This window comes from Lycium barbarum, chromosome 6 (genome assembly GCF_019175385.1).
Source record: "Lycium barbarum isolate Lr01 chromosome 6, ASM1917538v2, whole genome shotgun sequence".
NCBI classification, from domain to species: Eukaryota; Viridiplantae; Streptophyta; class Magnoliopsida; order Solanales; family Solanaceae; genus Lycium; species Lycium barbarum.
Window position 1 is genome coordinate 113,315,158 of NC_083342.1, and position 17,983 is coordinate 113,333,140.

At 38.2% G+C, this 17,983-nt stretch overlaps 2 protein-coding genes across 7 annotated transcripts; both read left to right on the forward strand.

Annotated features, from left to right (window-relative positions):
• The first annotated feature begins 8,090 nt into the window (after window positions 1–8,090).
• LOC132599999 (putative ripening-related protein 5) lies at window positions 8,091–11,397 on the forward strand. The gene is made up of 2 exons (XM_060313139.1): window positions 8,091–8,814; window positions 10,912–11,397. Exons 1-2 carry the CDS (start codon window positions 8,251–8,253, stop codon window positions 11,395–11,397), a joined length of 1,050 nt encoding a protein of 349 aa, XP_060169122.1. The 5' UTR covers window positions 8,091–8,250.
• Window positions 11,398–12,993: 1,596 nt separating this feature from the next.
• On the forward strand, window positions 12,994–17,724 carry LOC132645599 (uncharacterized). Of its 6 annotated transcripts, none has more exons than XM_060362673.1 (7): window positions 12,994–13,647; window positions 14,861–15,676; window positions 15,842–16,132; window positions 16,288–16,355; window positions 16,462–16,676; window positions 16,855–16,883; window positions 16,921–17,724. In XM_060362673.1, exons 1-5 carry the CDS (start codon window positions 13,288–13,290, stop codon window positions 16,670–16,672), a joined length of 1,746 nt encoding a protein of 581 aa, XP_060218656.1. In that variant the 5' UTR covers window positions 12,994–13,287; the 3' UTR covers window positions 16,673–16,676; window positions 16,855–16,883; window positions 16,921–17,724. The 6 variants fall into 6 exon arrangements, 5 of the variants coding, with proteins under 5 accessions (XP_060218656.1, XP_060218658.1, XP_060218655.1 ...); XR_009584139.1 differs by having other exon boundaries at window positions 13,003–13,647; window positions 16,236–16,355; XM_060362675.1 differs by having other exon boundaries at window positions 12,995–13,647; window positions 16,288–16,346; window positions 16,855–17,724.
• The last annotated feature ends 259 nt before the right edge of the window (window positions 17,725–17,983 follow it).

A 17,983-nucleotide genomic window follows, 5' to 3' on the forward strand; every position in this document is an offset into this window, starting at 1 on the left:
TAGGACAGATCCTTATGCCATCCGCATCAACAAGCTTGTAAGCGCCACTCGAATATGCTTCTTATACGACACATGGCCCATCCCATTTTGAGGTGAATTTGCCCTCAGACTTATAGGAAACGATGATGGGTCTTTTTACTGCAAGGACTTGATCTCCCACTTGGAAGGACCTCAAGCGAATCTTTTTGTTGAAGGCACGAGACAGTCAGGCTTGATAACATTCAAGATTTTGTTGAGCCTCCAGCCTTTTCTCATCAAGTGCTTCTAACTCTGTAAGACGCAGTAGAGCATTTTTCTCTTCGGTGAGCCCTTCTTGAATAGCAAGTCGTAAAGCAGGTATTTAGTGCTCAAGTGGTAGGACTTCTTCAACTCCAAAAGCAAGCGGGTATGGGGTTGCTTGCGTTGGTGCGCGGTAAGTCATCCTATATGCCCACAAAGCTTCTTCCATTTGTTTATCCAATCTTGTTTAGAATTGGAGACAACCTTCTTCAACAAGTTACACAGAGTCTTATTGAACGCTTCAGCTAGACTATTTTTGGTGTAGAAATTCTCAAATTCAGGATCTTCCGCTGCTCGAATTTCCTGAGAAACGAAGTTTTGGCTGCAGCATGATACATAGAAGATTTACGCTGCTTGAAACCGAAGAGATCACAAATCTCGTTCATCAATTTGTTATCAAATAGCTTGCCATTATCCGTTATTAGGTAACGAGGAATGCCGAAGCGGTAGATGATATTTACTCGGATGAAGTTCGCAACATTCTCCTTCTTCACTTCTTTAAGAGCAACAGCTTCGGCCCATTTTGAGAAGTAATCAGTTGCAGACAAGATGTGTAAGTGTCCACCGAAAGATTTCGGCAACGGAACAACGACGTCCAACCCCCAAGCGTCAAATGGCCAAGATGAGATGGTCGGGTGTAATGCTTCGGGTGGCTGATGTATAAAATTCGCATGAAACTGACAAGCCTTGCATCTTCGAGCATAGTCCAAGCAATCTTTCATCATCGTTGGCCAATAATATCCCATCCTTTTTATGTAAAAGTGGAGCTTTGGTCCAGATTGATGTGATCCACATACTCCTGAATGTGCTTTTTGCAAAGCTTGGACTGCTTCATCCTCCCCCAAATATCGCAAGAGTGCTCCCTCAAAAGATCTTCTATATAAAGTATACTTGTAGTATAGGAATCGAAGTGCACGACGATGAATTTCAGTTCTTCTTCTTGTGTCTTCTGGCAGTATCCCATAACTCAAGTAGTCAATGATGGGTTGTCGCCAGTCTTCCTTCGCAGCTTTAGAAATAGCTACGAGATGCTCAAGATCATTTTCCGCGCTTTCATCCTTATTTGGTGGAGGTACTACTCATTTTTGACAGATAGTCACTTGTGTTTGATCTGGCAGAGTAAGCGCTGAAGCTAGAGCAGCTAAAGCATCAGCTTTCTTATTTTCCTTTCTAGGAATGTGCTGAAGTAATTAGTTGCAGACAAGATGTGTAAGTGTCCACCGAAAGATTTCGGCAACGGAACAATGACGTCCAACCCCCAAGGGTCAAATGACCAAGATGCGACGGTCGGGTGTAATGCTTCGGGTGGCTGATGTATAAAATTCGCATGAAACTGACAAGCCTTGCATCTTCGAGCATAGTCCAAGCAATCTTTCATCATCGTTGGCCAATAATATCCCATCCTTTTTATGTGAAAGTGGAGCTTTGGTCCAGATTGATGTGATCCACATACTCGTGAATGTGCTTCTTGCAAAGCTTGGACTGCTTCATCCTCCCCCAAATATCGCAAGAGTACTCCCTCAAAAGATCTTCTATATAAAGTATACTTGTAGTATAGGAATCGAAGTGCACGACGATGAATTTCAGTTCTTCTTGTGTCTTCTGGCAGTATCCCATAAACTCAAGTAGTTAATGATGAGTTTTCGCTAGTCTTCCTTCGCAGCTTCAGAAACAGCTACGAGATGCTCAAGCTCATTTTCCGCGTTTTCATCCTCATTTGGCGGAGGTACTACTCATTTTTGACAGATAGTCACTTGTGTTTGATCTAGCAGAGTAAGCGCTGAAGCTAGAGCAGATAAAGCATCAGCTTTCTTATTTTCCTTTATTGACTTCGTAGCTTCCCAAGAGTTGATTGATCACCAACTAAGAGTCACCAAAGACTTGCAACTGCAACTGTTTCATGTCAACAGCCATTTCAAGCCCAAACATTAGTGCTTAATATTCAGCGACATTGTTGGAGCAACGTTGTGTCAAAGTAAATGAGGATGGTAGAACTTCTCCCTGCGGAGTAACAATCACCACACCAGCACTAGCTCTATCACGTTGTGAAGCACTATCAAAGTACATTTTCCACGAAGGTTGAATTTCAACGACCATTGCATCTTCGTCGGGAAGTTCATCAGTTAGCTCCCAATCATCAGGTATTGGGTGATCCGCTAAGAAGTCCGCCAATGCTTGTCCTTTTACAGATTTTTGAGGGATGTATGTAATCTCAAATTGTTGAAACTGGAGGTACCACCTTGCTAGTCCGATCACTGAGGACTGGTTTTCATCACAAACTTGATGGGATTTGCTTTGGAAATAAGGTTGAAACTATGAGCTTGAAAGTAGTGCTTCAACGTTTGAATCGAGCAGACTGGCGCCAAACACAACTTTTCAATTGGCGTGTAATTCAGCCCATTTGGTGTCATCATTCTGCTAAAGTAGTAAAGAGAATTTTCTTTCCCTTCACTATTTTCTTGGGCCAACAACGCTCCGACCGACCTTTCCTGTGCTGAAATGTATAGTATCAATAGTTTTCCAGGTACAGGGGCTACTAGAACTGGAGGCTTCATTAAATATGATTTGATATTCTCAAAGGCATTGGTACATGCTTCGTCCCACTTGAAAGAGGCGCCCTTCTTCATGAGACGACTGAATGGTTGGAACCTTCCAGCTAAATTCAAAATGAATCTCCTAATGTATGTAGCTTCCCTTGCAGACTTTTTAACTCATGAATATTTCGAGGCTCGGGCATTTTAAAAATCGCATCAACTTTGTCTTGATCAATTTCGATTCCTTGATGTCGAACAATGAAACTAAGGAATTTTCCAGAAGTAACACCAAAGGCACATTTCAATGGATTCATTCGAAGTTGATATCTCCGAAGTCGCTCGAACACCATTCTCAGGTCTTGCAAGTGGTCGCCCCTTTTTCTTGATTTTACCACCAAATCGTCTACATAACATTCGACATTTTTGCGGAGCAAATCATCAAAGATATTCTGCATAGCCCTTTGGTATGTGGCACTAGCATTTTTCAAACAGAAAGGCATCACTTTGTAACAATAAATACTCTTGGGTGTACGAAATGCAGTAAGCTCTTCATATTATGGAGCTATGTGAATTTGGTTATAGCTGGATGAACCGTCCATGAAAGACATTGCTTCATAACCAGTGGTAGCATCAATCATCAACTCTGGGATGGGAAGCGGGAAATTATCTTTAGGGTATGCATTTTTAAGATCCCTAAAGTCAACACAAACTCGAATTTGGCTAGTCTTCTTTTTCACGGGAACGATACTCGCAATCCATGTAGGGTATTTAACTTCACGAATAAAGCCAGCTTCAATGAGTTTATTAACTTCATTTTCGATCGAAGGAACCAAAGCTGGTCTAAAATGCCTTTGGGCCTACTTAACAGGACATACACCATTCTTGACTGCCAGATGATGCACTGCTACTTTGGGATCTAATCCAGGCATCTCTTTATAACTCCAAGAAAAAACATCCCTATATTCTTTGAGTATTCCCCTGTAAGTGTCTTTTTCATCAGCTCTTAGAAAAGTACTTAGGTAGGTGGGTCTTGGGTCTTCATCAGTACTAAGATTAACTTTTTTCAAGGAGTCTACTGTGGTTTTCACCCCTTCTTCAAGTTCTAGAGGAGCATCTCTAGCATCTTCATATTCTTGAGGATCACCATCATTGAAAGATATGTGGTAACACGAGGAGATGTCCTCCAATTTCTTGGCAACCTTCATCTGAAATGAGGTATCTTGATCACTTTGTGCAGTAATATGATATGAAAAGCCTACACTTTCTTCATCTTCATCACGCTCCTTGGTATACACCACAGTGTGAAACTTTGCTTTTAGTACCTCCCCATATGAAATCACAAGGTTTGTTTGTCACCTCATTCTAGAAGGAATCAAACTTTGTATATCCTTCTGGGTTCTACGCAAAGCGAGCATTTTCACGCTCTGATAAATTCTGTAGAACTCGTTCTTCTTCTTCTTCTTCTTCTTCTTCTTCTTCATTTTCAACGGCCCCAATCTCTCAAACATAGAAGCTTTTGCGGCCGACTTTCCAAGATGATCAAACGCTAAAGGCCTTTTGTTGGAAGTAATAGACTCATCTTCCAAAGTGATGTAGTTAATACTTACCCTTCTTATGGATATTCAAATTGGCGGAGGTTGTTTGTATCCTAAACCTTCACGTGATTGCCTCATGGTAGCTCATGATGGAAGTTTCCCTATCTTTGACGGCTTGTTCGGGTTGTACCCAGCCTTGACAAATAACTTGTAAGCATTTGGATCAAAGCCTTCATTTGTAAGTTTTGTAGGGAGTGCCATATTTTGTGGCGGATTCTGAGCTACGAAGTCTCCAAGTAGCTTTGAGGACAAATTTATCGCGTAAATTCATTTGATAGGAAAAGTTAGCCCCCCTAGCATATTTTGTTGAGCTTCAGATGGTTGACCTTCCTCTTTTTTCAACTTTGGAACATAGCAGAGCACGGGAGTTGTCTTCTTCTTCTTCTTCTTCTTCTTCTTCTTCTTCTTCTTTGATACGATGTTCCCTTTGTTCGGACTGGAGTGTGGTACCTCAGCATTAACTTCAGATTTTCCAATAGTCTCATCAGCTCTTTTAGTTGCGATCTTATCACTCTTAGTCGTTGCGATGTCATCGACTTTTACTTATTTCAAAATGTAGTTCTTCAAATAGAACTTCATATCGACGAAGTGTGACTCAGCTTCAGTAAATGACTTATAATCAGAAACTATCTTCTTTTCGAAACTGCCTTCGAGATACTTCAAACATTGATAGTAGGAGGATGGGACAACTTTTTTCTCGTGTATCCATGTCCTGCCAAGCAACATATTGTACGAAGTCCGACATATATCCATGCACTTGATCGCAAATCTTCGATGTACTTAATATCTAGCTTTATTGGGTCACTTCATCTCTGGTAACTCAATGAGTTTCAGCTCAAGTACTTCATCAAAAATTTCAAGGACATCAGAATCCAAGAAGGGGTATTCTCTTTCTTGCATCTCCTTCAAGGTCGACTTTCGGCTTTTGTTGTCTTGGAAGGAAGTTGCTTTCATACTCTGCTTCTTGCTCACCTTCGTAGTAAACTTTACAGGCGAGACATTGACGTTCATGGATTCTTTGTTGTCACTCTTGGGAACGAACTTGCTCCATTTCTTGGGTTCCTGCTTGTCCTTTCCTTTGCGAGGGTCATAGACAGGCATTACTTCATTCCCAGTGAAAGACATGCTCAACTCCATGTCATGAGCACGAGTAGCTAGTTCTTCAAAAGACCTTGGCTTAATTCCTTACAAGATGTAGTGAAGCTCCTAATGCATTCCTTGGATACAATCTCTATCGTTGAAGCTTCGTTGAGCTTATCTTTGCAGTTTAGACTTGCATTTCTCCATCGATTGATGAAATCGATAATTGGTTCGCCCTTCTTTTGGCGAGTTCTTGTAAGCTCGACCATGCTCACGGTACTCCTTGTGCTATAAAAGCGATTGAGGAACTTCTGTTCTAGTTGCTCCCAACTATCGATAGAATTAGGCTCAAGATCAGTGTACCAGTCAAAGGCATTCCCCTTAAGGGAGCAGACGAACTGCTTAATAAGATAGTCTCCATAAGTCCCAGCGTTGTTACATGTTTCAACAAAATGTGCAACATGTTGCTTTGGATTTCCCTTGCCTTCAAATTGTTGAAATTTGGGAGGTTGATAACCGGCGGGCATCTTGAAGCTATCAATTCTTGAAGTGACGGCTTTCCATAAGTAAAAAAAGACTTTGCAGCAACCTCATACTTATCCTTGATAGTCTCTTCGATGAACTTTTTTAGTTAGTCGAGCGGAATCATCCCTTGAGAAGAAACTAGAATTTCCTTGGTAGGCAGTACTTGTTTTGCATGAGGCTCAGTCTCCTGTGCTTCTGGACCTTTCCCAGGTGCGTGGTTGGATTCTCCTTCCATTAATCCATCCATCTTATCCATCAACTTCTCAATCCGAGCATCTTGATTTTGCACATGCTTGGCCAAGCCATCAATAACCTTTGCCTAGTTTGCTAGTGTCTTCTCCATTGATGAAGCATCCGTTACTATTGCTTCCATGATTGTTGGGATGTTGAAGAATAACATGGATTATCGCATAAGTTGATCTTTACTGGCCTACTTCATGTGGTGAGAGTGGAGAGGATCCGTCACTTGAAGTATCATCATCTTCCTTCATAGAAGAGTTCTTGGATCCACAGAGATCAAGCAGAGCTAGAGTCTTCTTAACCTTTTCAGCAATGCTGCTTCCTTCCTACGATGCATTAGTAGAGGATCTTGCTCCTTGTAGGGATAAAAATCCGAAAACAAGAGTTGTTGCGGGAATGCTTATTGTCCCAACATACTTGCTTTGCTCCTCGTAACTGGTCCAATGCTATCGTAGGTAATGTCGATGATGCTTCCACATCAGCAGAGAATTTAGAGTTAGCAACCTTGGAGGAATTTGATTTGGAGTTGATCTTCTCTGAAGTCATCTCGATGTTGTTAAACTTTGATGATTGAAAAGTTGATATGAGAGGGAGAGATTGTCCCACTGGGCGTGCCAGAATTTATAGACAATAAAATTCGCATCGAGAAAATAATAATTAAAACAGGAAAATATCGCAACAATCGTTGTATTTGATTTCAAATCTCTATGATTCCTCTGATTCGTCTTTTCGACAATAAATTCAAGGGCTTTTGAGCTTGATCTTGAACTGATGGATTTGATCTTGACTTGTACTTGAATTCAAGGGCTTTTGAGCTTGATCTTGAATCTGGTGGTCTTGATCTTGAACTTGTACTTGGATTCACGGGCTTGAAGCTTGATCTTGAATCTTCGTCTTGATCTCTAGAACTTCCAGAGAAATACTTGAATGCTTTTAGCTTGTAGAAAAATCTGTGGCGTTTGATCCACAAGCTCTCCCTGGCTTCTTGTTAGAATTTCTGTCCCCTTTTTGAATTATGAGACCCATATTTATAGTTGTACGATAGAGGAGTTGTGATAAGGACGAACTTCTTTCGGCCAGTCAGATTTCAGTTGACATGGCGATATTTGATTGGTCGGAACATGTCACTTGTACACGTGGCACACTTTCATTGGCCTTTGATTTAACTAGGCATGCTGCATCATTCTGACACGTGGCATGACCTTATTGTCTCTTTCATTTGACTTGTCACGCCACGTCATTTGACACGTGGCACCAAATTGGGCCTCTTGGATAAGATGACACCTTCGGCTTGGCAAAGTGGGCTCCTCATTTGTAGCCCAAATCAATGGACTAGCCCAACAAAATCGGACCATTAATTAAAGCCATATTTATTGGACTTAAATAATTAATCCAATTATATTAATCCATAGTATTTGTTTGGACTAATATATCTTGAATTTAATATAATCTGAATTTCTTGCGGATTTAAATTTTATACAATTTCACTATCCGCAACAGGTTTTCATACTTAGCAACCAGATGAAACAATATGTTGTTCTATTACTATGCAGAAAAATACAAAATTGTTTTCAGCCACTGAAGAATCCCAATACAATAATTTAACCTATCAAGCTCTTGTCACATTAGGTTGTGGTAGAATGCCTTTGCTGTAGCTGTGAAGGTAAAGTTGCAGAAAATGAAAACTCCAATTTAGATATCTATGTATAGAAAACAAAGGCCGTGACTGTCAAGGAGAGTAAAGTAATTATAATCACATATATCTGAAGTTCCTATAGTCCAAATTAGTGTAAGTCAAAAGAAACTATAATCCACTAGACCATTTGACTGCTAAACTCAATATCTGTATGCTTAATTATAAGAAACCTTTCATGCCTTGAGCTTAAGATTGGCATTTTGCCTGATCAAAGCACTATTTAAACCAAGTAGATCATCCCAAATTCCACACAACTAACATTTGAGAACAAAAGCCAGAGCAGAGACCAGGAACAAAAATCATGAAGAACTCTTGCGTGGGTACATCTCTTATGGCTTTGCTGTTTTTTGCCACACTTACTTGCTGCATAGATGCAAGATTACAGGCTTGCCAGCCAAGTGGTAAAATCAGTGGCATAGAGCCACCACCAGGACAATGTAACCCCGAAAATGACTCAGATTGTTGCAAACAAGGCAAGATGTACACCACTTACAAATGCTCACCTCCGGTGACCGGGAACACAAAGGCTGTTTTAACCCTAAATAGCTTCCAAAAGGGTGGAGATGGTGGTGGACCATCAGCATGTGATAACCAATACCATTCTGATGATACTCCGGTCGTTGCCCTTTCAACTGGATGGTATAGTGGAGGAGATAGGTGCCTTAACTATATCACAGTAACTGCTAATGGCACAAGTGTGAAGGCTAAAGTTGTAGACGAGTGTGATTCTACCATGGGATGTGATGACGAGCATGATTATCAACCTCCATGCCCGAATAACATTGTTGATGCTTCTAAAGCTGTGTGGAAAGCCTTGGGTATACCAGAAGGTGACTGGGGCGATTATGACATCACATGGTCAGATGCTTAGTGCATCATATAGTATTATGGTATTATTCGAATATGGTGATTATGTGTAATATATGGCGAAGATACTACTAGATTGTCATGTTTGTTGTTGTGAAATTATAGCTAATGAAATTCTGTTCATATCTACTTTTGAAGTGATAGTAATATAAAATTTCATGCCTATGCTACAGACATGATTAGTGAAACATCTGAAAAAGGGATTTCTTAGCTAATCTAAACCTACAACAGTTTGACCTCGATCAATCAATCAATCAATCAACTAAACCTCCCAAAGTAGTTGGCGTAGGCGATATAAATACTTTAGAAGTGGCTGCATAAAACTTGGACTATTTTATGCTAAAAATACTTCAGAAGCGGATGCATCAAAGTTAGACTATTTTTTATGCTTAACTCCTACTTTATCCTACTACAGAACCAGCTATACTTAGTACATTATACGGAAGCAGTTATACTTGGTACATTATACGTAAGCAGTTATGAACAGGCATCAAAATTGAAAACAAAGATGTTTTGGCTTATATGATGATGATCACTTCCTGGAATAAAACGAAAGACTTTTGCTGTTATAGACTTAATAACGTGAATTTCACCACTTCCATAATGCAAATTTTCATTTAGCTCCGCAATTGCTCTCGGGATCCTCTGCTTATGACTTCAGTTGTGTTAATCTATCTTCGTCGATTTGCAACAACTTGTTATCTAGTAGCACTGCTTCCCATACAAGTACTCAAGACAACAACATGTGTCCTGTCCAACGGAGAGTACCTCAGGTACAATATCTTTTGCCAGTTTAGTCTGCCTTAACCACACTGAACAAGCTTGATGATGATCTGAAAGAAGGGACAACCAAGACAGTAGCTGCCAATCGTAAGCTACTGTAGTTTCATCTGTCAATGGTGATGAATTACAAATCAATAAAGAGTAGGAGGCATTACCTATTTAATATTACACCAAATCAGGAAATGAATGTGAAAAAGGAATATATTAATTTTGTCATCTGATTACTGTGTCTTATGTCTTTGTTCTGTAATGAGGAGGCGGAGGAGGACAAGCATGTTCCTAGTAAAAGCATTAAAGTTCTAATCTTTGAGTACCTCACTACACATTTTTTTTTCATTTCTGTTTACTATGACGACAGAATGAGCTATTCTGTTTGTGAGCAAGGAGGTGATGAGATGATTAACCATCAAACTTAACTGTGGTGGGTAATCTTTGCGAGGATACTCGTCAAATTTGTCATAAAGATGATACTCAAAAATAAGAAGATGAATTTATTTCAAATGAATTGTATCATGCTCCAGTGTCATAAGGACTAGGCTTAAAAGAAACAATATTAGGTCTACTCTGTATGATTTCCTTTAGCTTAGCGAGGATTGCCTTGTCCTGTCAATAGAGTTTCAAACAACCGTAACCTTTGATCTGAGTGGAGTTATTGAATGGTCAAATTATGCAAGTGGTAGTTTTCGTTATGAGAATCTATCCCCTCATGACTTTTGCCATTTTTAACCAGCTTTATAACACTCCAAACTTTTCTTTAACACAATATCTTGTGCAGTTGTGCTCCTGTTATACAGCAAGAATACATTTTTTTCAGCAACCATGTAATCCAAGATAATAAAAAATGTATTGTTGCTGAATTCCTGCAACAGGAGAGCATGGTTAGATTAAAGCCGTGGGTGTAAAGTTGAAGAGACATAAGACTCCAACTTAGATGTCCCGTTATATAAGACAAAGGCCGTGACCATCAAGTAAAATAAAGAAGTTACAATCAAATATGTCCAAATCTACTATAGCCAAATAACTAAAAGGATAAAAGAGTGCTCCACTAGACCATTTGACTGCTAAACTCTCATTAACCGCATACCTAATTATAAGAAACTTTTCATGTCTTGCGCAGAATATTGGCACTTTCTCTGACCAAAAAACTATATAAACCACTTAGATCATCCCAGTATCCACAAAACCAACAACGGAAACAAAACACAGATAAGAGAAAGTAACAAAAGCAATGAAGAAATCTAGCTTTGGAGCATATCTTCCCGTTTTGCTGGTTTTTGCCACTCTTACTGGCTGCTTAGAGGCAAGATTACAGGCTTGCCAGCCGAGCGGCAAAATCCGAGGCATAAAGCCGCCACCAGGACAATGTAACCCTGAAAATGACTCAGATTGTTGCAAACAAGGCAAAATGTACACCACTTACAAATGCTCGCCTCCAGTGACCGGCAACGCCAAGGCTGTTTTGACCTTAAATAGCTTCCAAGCAGGTGGAGATGGTGGTGGACCTTCGGAATGTGATAACCAATACCACTCTGATGAGACTCCAGTTGTCGCCCTTTCAACTGGATGGTATAGTGGAGGAGATAGGTGCCTCAACTTTATCACCGTAAGTGCTAATGGCAAGAGTGTGAAGGCTAAAGTTGTAGACGAGTGTGACTCTACCATGGGATGTGATGATGAACATGACTATCAGCCTCCATGCCCGAATAACATCGTTGATGCCTCTAAAGCAGTTTGGGAAGCCTTGGGCATACCTGAAGGCGACTGGGGTGATTATGACATTACATGGTCTGATGCTTAGTGCATCATTGTATAGTATTTTACCCTATGTTTGAATATGATGATCGTGCGCACACTCAGATCATGTGTAATATGTCAATACTAGTAAAATCATATGTATATTCTGGTGAAAATAATGAAATTCAGTTTATATTTAACTTTTAAGTGAGAGTAATGCAAAATCCAAATTCATGCCAATGAAAGAGACATGATTAGTGAAATCTGAAAAACAGGACTTGGTTCAGTGGCTAATCTAAACCTACTGCAATTAGACCAAGATCAATCAATAAATCAACTAGGCCTTGATCTCAAATTAGTTGAGGTCAGCTATATAATTGTTTTCTATCCTTCAAAGGCTGCGTCAGTTAGACTTTTTCTACACTAACACCTACTTTTTCCGAGCTTGGAACCTACTCTACTTTGTACATGCACAGATTTAACCTACTAGTTGTTTACTATTTTTAGTGATGCTGAGTATTCACTTCCTGTAAAGAAAGGAAAAGCATTTGTTTATACGCAGAGATGGAACCAAGATTTGAGGCTTAGGTTGACATTTTATCCTTTTAAGTTATTGAGTTCTAACTTAATAATTTATACAATATAAGTGGATTTCTCAAGACAATAGAGTTTGGACCAAAATTACGGTATTCGGACAAACTTGTATGGTAAACTCTACCTTCGCCCTTGCGTATGAATCGTAAGTTGGTCACCCTCAATTATAGTTCGTATAAGCACTTTTAGGGCCCGCTTGACCATGGATAGATTTCACTTTTTCGTGGAATATTATTCCAGAAAAGTGTTTGGAGATAGAATTGTAACAATTTTCCGAAATCCAACTTGAAGTTGAATTCCAAAAAAAATCTCAATTTGAAAAACTCCAAAAAGTTGTTTTCACAATTTTCACTCCAAATCAATCATAAAAATTCTAAAAAAAAAACTCCAATTTCTATTCATGTCCAAACACAACTCCAATTTTCAAATACAATTTTCAATTTGAAAATAAATACTCCCTCCGTCTCGATTTATATGACACTCTTTTCTTTTTAGTCAGTCCAAAAAGAATGACATATTTCTATAGTTAGCAACAATTTAAATCTAAAATTCTCATTTTTTAATCAAATGATTTCTAGCCACAAAAATTTTTGTGGCTTGTTTTAGACCACAAGATTCAAAAGTCTTCATTTCTTTCTTAAATTCGTATCCAATCAAACACCCTCATATAAATTGGCAAGGAGGAAGTACTACTTTTTTTTCCAAATTTACAATTCTTATGTCCAAACGTCCACTTAGTTTGATCAAATTTTAAATTTCTAATATTTTTTTCCAAATACTCTTTCCAAAAAAACAAAACCCTTAACTCTCTACCCATGCCGTTTTCGTTATTCGTCCTTGTGCATGTAAAAACATCTTTTATTTTGCATTTTTTCGTAAACAACTTTAAGGGATTTTCCAAAAAAGTACTCATAGTTGTCTTTTTATCATCAAATATAAATACGAACGATGTATTATCCAACTCCAGTACATCCATCCAAACACATTATTCCCAATATATAAAATCAATTTTAAATTTTAAAAAATATTTTTCAATGCTTAATACTTAGAGAATCAACATCCTTGTTGATAAATACTAAATAGTCCAAAATATTTTACAACCCTAAATAATTAGGGTGTGTTTGAAAAAGATTTTGTTTCGTACCAAACACACCCTAAGTACTAAAAGCCAGTAAACCCTTTAATGTAGCAACTATTTTGGGTTAACCCACATTGATCTGAAATTATACTTTACACTTATTACTACTTCTGACACTAGTAACCTACCCACAACACACCATTTGACAAACCCTTGCCCTGTTAAACCCTTCAATTCCCGACAAAATCCTGTTTGTTTGATTTAAGGTATTTGTTAACAACGATGGTAAAGTCGGCTCCACCCAAGAAAAAGAAAAGAGCAAGCAGAAAAGGGGTGAAATTCGACCCTTTGTCTGTTTATGATTTTACTGATACTGATAATGATTTATCATCAGAGGAAATTGAAGAAACTAGTTCTGATTCTATGGATTCCAAGTTGCAAACAACCCCTAAATCTAATGTCAAGAAATACCCTGGAGCTAAAGGTTCTGTAAGAGGTAAATCAGGTAGAAAAAAGAAGCTGCTAAAGGATGTTGGAAAAAATAAGGGTAAATCTTTACAGGTGGTTGCTGGGGATAAAGTTATTATTGGATCAAAAAAGAGAAAGCTGGATAATGGTCCTTCAAGCCCCTCTAATTTGAAGGTACTTTTTCAACAGTTTTCACTAGTTTGTTGTTTATTGTTTCCAATATTTTGGGTTTAATGTGTGTATAGAGTGTTATAATTTTAATATAGTAGTGTATATTAACGTAATTATGTATACAGTGTATATAATAAGTGTATACTGTGTAGAAAGTGTGTGCTGTGTGAATATAGATATATTGTATACAGTGCGGGTGTATACACCTCCTTCCTTACTAGTAGTCGTAGTATTTCTCCTAAAGTTTCTTGTCCTTCGATTTCTGTCATTATTTACTGTCTCTTGTTCTTCGCTTAGCATATTGTTTTGTTGTAGACTTGTAGTTATTGTTCCTTTGTTTCCTATTTGACCTGCTTTGTTATTGCTTTATTCTGAGGCGAGGGTCTATCTGAAACAACCTCTCTACCTCACGAGGTAGGGGTAAGGTCTGCGTACACTTTACCCTCTCCAGACCCCACTTGTGGGATTACACAGGGTATGTTGTTGTTGTTGTCGTTGTTGCGGGTGTATACACAACTATTACAGTGTCTATTTGGACCTTTTGTTGCCCTTTATAGTGATTGGCTGGTATACACCTATAACAACATTGATCATTTATCTTATTTGACTCTTACAAACCCAAAAGCTTGGGGTTTTTTTTCATTTTGTTTGCGTTATAAAGATAATAAAATTATTTAATTTTAAATCTCAAATGATATTCATATCTCATTAATTAAAAAATTAACAAGGCTAGTACAATTCTTATAAGGTGGAAGGAGTGGAAAAATGGAAGAATACAAAAAGTCCCCAACTTCATCTTTTACATTCTCCTGCTCCGATTTAACGATAGTTCTTGACATTCCAGATTTACTCGTTGGAACTTACAAAATTTATAAAGATTATGTCTCCAATAAAAAATAATTAATAGATTGGTTTTAGTTATAAAACAATATATATATATATATTTGAGTAAAGACTGTTATAGAGAGGTAATTTTACAAAGAGTGTACCGTTATAAACTTATAATGATGGATGTTATTATAGGTAAAGGGCTATTATAGATTTAAAAAAATTGGTTCTAAAGGAAACTTGCATGTTATAGTGAAATGCCCTTTTAAAGGGTGTCGAGAGGTCTGATTGTATATACAGTGTTTTTTGTTCACAATAATAAGTATATAGGTGGCACTTGATGAATATTTTAATTGTTAGCTAACATCGATATTCTTTTGGAGTGCAGACTTGGGATTTCTATATTCCACCAAATAAACATTTCCACACGCGTGTAAGTTCGCAAACAAATTGTGAAGTCGTTAAATTGTTGAAGAGCAAGTTGGATGATAGACAGCTCCAGATCTTCAGGGGAACCCGATTCGGGTACTTTCTAGATTTGCCTGATGTAATTGTACAGAACCAGCTTATACATTCCTTATTGCTCAGGCAGGTGGTCCCAGAAAATGAGGACGAACTGTGGTTTAAAGTGAACGGAACCAAGTTGCGTTTTGGACTGGCAGAATTGGGGATTATTACTGGTTTGAAATGTTGTGGTGATGCTGATAAGGGTTACGAATCCAGTGGTCCCAATAGGTTGATGGATATGTACTTTTCTGGACTTAAAAAGGTACCCAAGCCGTTATTAGTTGACTGCTTCCTCCAAAAGAGATGGAGGTCGGACGAGGATGCGGTCAAGATTGCTGTGCTGTATTTTATACACACGTTCTTGTTCTCAACTGCGACTAAGAAAACGTTCATCACGAAGGCTGATTTTGATATTGTTGAGAGTGGGGATTATGAGACATTCCCTTGGGGTATACTTGTACTTAGAGCCATGGTGGAGTCCATGAGCAATAGGTTGCGGGAGGGTCTAAAGATGTATAGGCTTGGGGGTTTACCTTTGGCTTTACAGTGTTGGTTCTACGAGTGCTGCACTATTGTTGATGGCAAGTTGGCTCACCGGGTTGACAATAAAGTACCTCGTATTCTTAATTGGAAAATTAAGAAGCAACCGACCTTGAATGAGTTGTCTGGTGGGTTCTTCAAGATCAGCAGGGACAAGGTGAATTGCAAAGTCGATATACATAATCTGTATTTTGCAGTATAAATAATGTATACATGCAGTGTATGCAGCATGTAACACAAATGTATACTGTAAAAATCATAGTAAATATTATGGGGCTGTTTTTCATCTTTCATCTATACTCATTTAATTTTTTTTATGTAGTTGAAGTTCAAGAATGTTTCTCCGACGGAGTTTGAGCAATTTCACTTGGATTTGCCTGAATCATCTGGAAATCCAAATGATGAGGTGGCATCCAGAGATCTTCTTGCAATTCAAGCTAGTGAGGATGACTTCAGCATTCCTCCTAGTGAGGATGACTTCAGCACTCCTCCTAGAAAAAACAAAAATCAGCCCAAAACCCAATCGGACCCCCCAGTGAACAATTTGGAGAGGATTGCCGAGCTCAAACGACTTTCTGATGAACAGTCGGAGTTGAAGAGTGATATTCGAGAGGTATGGGCAGTTGCAGTTCTGTGTACATTTTTAGTTTAACATTTCAGTTTATCTAAACACAAACACTTGTTTCATTTTTATGTTTTTTTTTGGGTTTTGTTAGGTCTTTAAAGCAACCGAGTTGCTCAAGGAACAAATGATTGTGTCATTTGCAGATGTCTTTAAAGCAATCGAGACGTTGTCGAAGAAACAATCGGAAAAGGATAATTCAGAAGTATTGCACGTAGAATTCATTCCCTTTTTGTTTTTACTGGAGTGCACTAATATTTTGTGCTGTTTCTGGCATATTATTTTAGTTTATGCTGTTTTTTCTTTCCATTTTTCGACAGATTGATGGAAGAGATGGCAACCATGACAGACATGGTGATGGAGATTCCGGTGGTTTTAACGCTAATGATGACCATGGTCGTGATGGCCCAGATCATGGCAAGGACTTCCACTCCCTGGGTGACAAGGAGAATACCAAGAAAGTCAATAATGGAACCCTGGGTGGAGTTACAAATGCATAAGGAAAGTCTATTTTCGCTGTCCTACATTTAATGAGGTTCGGTCTTCCTGCCTAATTTTGTGTCTAATAAAGTAATCATCTAGTTGTTTTAAAATTTGTTGTTACTACAGTACTACTGCATAGTAAGAATACGAAATTGTTTCCAGAACATGATTGTTGTTGCTTGCAGGGTCCTCTGCTCACTTTAGTTGTGATAACTTATCTTCGTCTGCAGGAAATAAATTGATATTTTGTAGCACTACTGCCCATATAGTCAAGCTAACAACCCACCTTGGATACGGCCTTCTTTCTAGTTATGTCTGCCTTCACGACACCATAGAGCAAGCTTGATGATGATTTGATTGAAGGTAATAAGCAGGTTCTTGAGGTTTCAGAATCTGTTACAGGGGACAAGCAAGACGAGCAGCCAAATGGAGTCTTCCAATTTTGAATTGTCATAAACAGTTCAAGATGAATTTGAAATCAACAAGGAGAATGAGGATGAGGTCTTGCCTATTCAATCCACACCAGTGGCGACTATTTCAACTTGATGGTAATCGATGTGTACTTAATGAGAGTGATGACTGTGGAGTGTAATGCAGACCCTGTCTCTCGATTGGCCTACACGACCAAATAATATGGTCGCTGCCTCAAAAACTGTCTGTTTCCTTGGGAGTTCCTGCAATTGAATTCGGCAAGTTTCAAGAATTTGCTTTTGTAATTTTAGTCCCATCCATTTCTGCTATAGTGCTATGTTTATGTAAATTACTAGATATGCACGGGCCCAACAATTTTAACACTCAAGTTTTTTTTTTTTTGCAAGAGAAATCTCACTTTAAGAGTTAAAGCGGTCTTTGCTAAATGTGATTCCATACCTAGAGTTCAAACCCAAAAACCTGATTAAGAATGAAGAAGTACTTATTACTTCATCATAACCTTCGATGATTTTTAACAGTCAAGTTGCTCTTTCATCTCCTTATTATATTTTAATGTTCTTTTAAGTGAATTTTAAGTACATATAGTACATTGATACATCGTGATGTAATTAGAAATTATTTGATTTGCAAACAAGAACTCTCAGAGATTCATAGATCACTTTTTGATTTGTTTGTGGCATCCTCTTATAGAAGCGATGTTAACATTTTTTCTGTCATTTTAATTTTAGTTTTTATCATCCAATGGGCATTTTCATAAAAGTTATCAATTGCTAAATTAAAATAAATCTTCACTTTATTGATCATGCTCTTGTAGCTTATTTCATTGTGTTCGCAAGTGACTTAATTGTATGTTTCTTGAAATCAAAAGAATAATTCTAAGTATTTATGTGGAAGTGGTATTTTCATTTTCAACAGCAAGGAAAGTCA